Below are 3,014 nucleotides of genomic sequence, written 5' to 3'. Positions count from 1 at the left end.
AAAAAAGCAGCTGACAGGCATGCTCAAGGCCAGTGGGAAAGGTGAGGGCTTTGTCAAAAGAACACCCGGGCCTTCTGGGTAGTCTGCAAGTGTGAGTGAGACGAGGGGCGTGACAATGAGCTTGGAAAAAGAAGGAGCAGCCCCGTGGAAGCAGTTCCCCGGGTGACTGGTAAATGCAGGTCTGCACTTGGCTGCTCTCGTAGCTTTGGGGCTCTCGCCCTTTGCCCCCCTGAGGTCTGCAAGAAAGCCTTGTCTGTGGTGCCCTTCCGCCCCACAGAGCCAGAGCCCCGGGGAAACTTGCCAGTAGCTCAGCAGCGTGGCTGCTCTGCAGGCCAGGGGGGTTTAAGGCAAGGCAGAGTTGGTGCGTTAAGTGCTCTGAAGGGAAGCGTTGGGGGAAAGAGAAGCAACACTGTGTGAGGGGACACGAGGGGCTCCGAGCGCATGGAAGGAGAAAACTTGCTGCCATGGAGATGGTCAGGCGGTGGAAGGGCTTACCCCGGGAGTTTGTGCAGCCACGTCGGTGGGGCCTTTGAAGAGCAGTGCAAGGAGCCCTGAAGAGCACGGCCTGAGCTGGTAGTTGAGGCTGCTTCAGGGAGGCCCCTTCTAAGAGAAATTCTCCAATGCTTGCATGGACTTGGCTTTGCTTTCCCGGAGCTTGTAGGAAAGGGGGGAAGAGGTCTTTTGGGAGCAAGCAGGGGAAAAATGAGGCAGGATGAGACATGTTTCCGATGAACTTTTGGATGCTTTAGGACTGCTCTTGTGGTTACTGGAAGCCATGAGGCTCACGTGGAGGAAGATAATCTGCCCTTGCAGGAGGAGTTGGACAGGGCTGACATGGAGGTATGGAAAGCCTGTCCCCACAGGGAGAAACATGGGGGGTGCTCGTTGCTTCCTTTCCATCACGAAAAGGGACAAAACAGTATTCTGGGAGCCGGTACGACAGAGACCTAAGGAAGCGGCAGTTCCATTGGGCTTTGATCTGCCTCTGTCCCTCCGGCCCCCTGCCCCACAATCCGCCATGCTGAGGCAGAGCTGCCTCTCCTTAGGGTTTCACTCCTTACCGCTCAGGAGGGCTGGGGTTCCTCTCTTTCTGCTACATTGGAGGTCTTCCTGCTTTAAGAAGACTCCCCACGCAGCCCTGGCTCCATTCTCGACTCCAGGGCAGGTCTGTGGAGCAGTTCACCTGGCTGCCTTTGCTGAAATGGTGGTCATCAGCTCGTCAGTGATGCCACCCTTCCTGGCCCCACCCCACTGAAGCAGAACTGCCTCAGGCATCCACTGCTTCCTGCTCAGGGGCTGCTGGGCGCCTCTCTCTGCACTACAGTGCGGGTCTTTCCCACTGAAGAAAACTCCCCGTGCTGCCCTGGTGCAATCCTGGGCTCCAGAGCACATGTGCCAGAGCACTTGGCCTCTGCCACTTGCCCGACGCCTTCCTTTAGGAAGATGAACTATTTCACTGGTCTTTTCCTGGAGTAGCAAGCAAGGGAATACAAGAAGCGTCCCAGGTGACCAAAAAGGACGGAGGGGCAGTGTCGGTGCTTAGAAGCGTGCTGTAGGAAAGCAGTGGAGGGATAGGAGAGGCTGCTGTAAAAGAGGACAAAGACCTACAGTTTGTGTTCATGGGGTAGTAGAAGTGAAGCTTTGAAGGGACTTGAGTGGATTGCAGTTCTTTGGGCAGAGGGGATGCACACAGACATGCAGCACCTGAGTTCTTCAGCAGCAGCTGGCTCCTCTCTGGAAAAGTTCACCTGACAACTGTGGATTCTTCCCGTGATTTTACAGCTGCGGGAGGAGGAAGAAAAGCATCTTCAGTCTGAGCATTGCGTTTGTGACTTGAAGACTGCCTTGGATGACAAGGGAAGAGAAGCAATAACTTCTTCCCAGAAACTGCAGGACCTCCCGCTGGCGTCTTGCGAGACTAATATGACTGTAAAACAAGTGGAAGAAGAGGCGCAAGAGTAAGAGAGTAACCCAGTGACGCGCGGGGTCTGTGGCTTTGGGGGACTGGGTGGAAACAAGGGGAGAACCACTGGGATTTTGAAGGGCACTTCTGCTGTGGATTCTGTTCCTTAGCACAGTTTGTCTGGCACTGGATTTTCTGGGAATAAGAGCTGTATTTCTTCTTAAGCTTTGCAAGTGAAAAGAGCAGATTGGAAGGCACTGTCCAGCAGCCAAGCGATGGCGTTGAAGCCCTTCCGAGAGACCTGCAAGCCTCTGCCTCAGTAAGCTGGTGCTAAATTTGCCTTTTTGTGACTCTTGAGCCTAGTTGCCTATTTGTGCGCGGAAAGTGTCAGATGAAGTTTTCCTGGAGAGCCTAGGGGAGCTCAGTTTCTGCCTTCTCCTCAGTAGTAGAGGCTGCTCAGAAAGCAGCCTGGTCCTTTCCCCAGCTGCTACAAAAGCCCCGAGGGTATTTGCTGTGCTGGACACTCGAGGAATTCTTAGATTCTAAATGAGGAGTTTCATCCTGAGCTCCAAGGGAGCCGGAAGTATTGCTGCCAGGAGTGTCTCCCAAATTCTTGAGTAGGTCTAAAGTTTCTTCTTTCTGTCGGGGAATCTTTCAAGTGTTTCTAGGCTGGTTTCCAGTAGAGGAGAGATACAGTTGCGATGGCCACCCCCTTGAGAAGTTTTCCCAGAATTCACTGCCTTTAGATGCTGCTGAGTTTCCTTTTCTTTTTTTTTTGTCCTGTGTCCAGGGTGGTGAACTTTGCCAGCAGCTGGACATGGAGCCTAGAAGAGGCATGCCGCTCGAGGCTCAAAAGCAGGCTTTGCAAGGAGAGCTGTCCAGTCTGCATGGGAAGTGTGAAAACCTGGAGAAGAGCAAATGGCAGCTGCAAGAAGAGCTGGCAGAACTCGATCATCGTTTGGAGACTTTGCTGCTGGATGGCAGCCAAAGAGAAGAATGTAAAAGAGAGGTAGAAGAACCGGCTGACCAGGAAAGAAGTCAAAAGCTACAAGACGTCAGCCTCGTTTTGCAAGTAAGTGAATTTCTCCCCAGCGTCCACAGGCGCTACGTA

General features: G+C 53.4%; 1 protein-coding gene across 1 annotated transcript; it reads left to right on the top strand.

Annotated features, from left to right (window-relative positions):
• Positions 1-6: 6 nt before the first annotated feature.
• LOC113941922 (putative uncharacterized protein MYH16) lies at positions 7-2,975 on the top strand (the record flags this gene model as incomplete). Its single annotated transcript, XM_027633056.1, has 5 exons — positions 7-41; positions 750-840; positions 1,783-1,958; positions 2,129-2,222; positions 2,694-2,975. Coding segments are annotated over exons 2-5 (558 nt in total), but the record flags the coding sequence as incomplete, so codon positions are not given.
• Between the last annotated feature and the right edge of the window lie 39 nt (positions 2,976-3,014).

This window comes from Corapipo altera, unplaced genomic scaffold (genome assembly GCF_003945725.1).
Source record: "Corapipo altera isolate COAL_440 unplaced genomic scaffold, ASM394572v1 335, whole genome shotgun sequence".
In the NCBI taxonomy this organism is placed as follows: domain Eukaryota; kingdom Metazoa; phylum Chordata; class Aves; order Passeriformes; family Pipridae; genus Corapipo; species Corapipo altera.
Note: the sequence above shows the minus strand (reverse complement) of the source record. Positions and strands in the feature narration are given on the sequence as shown.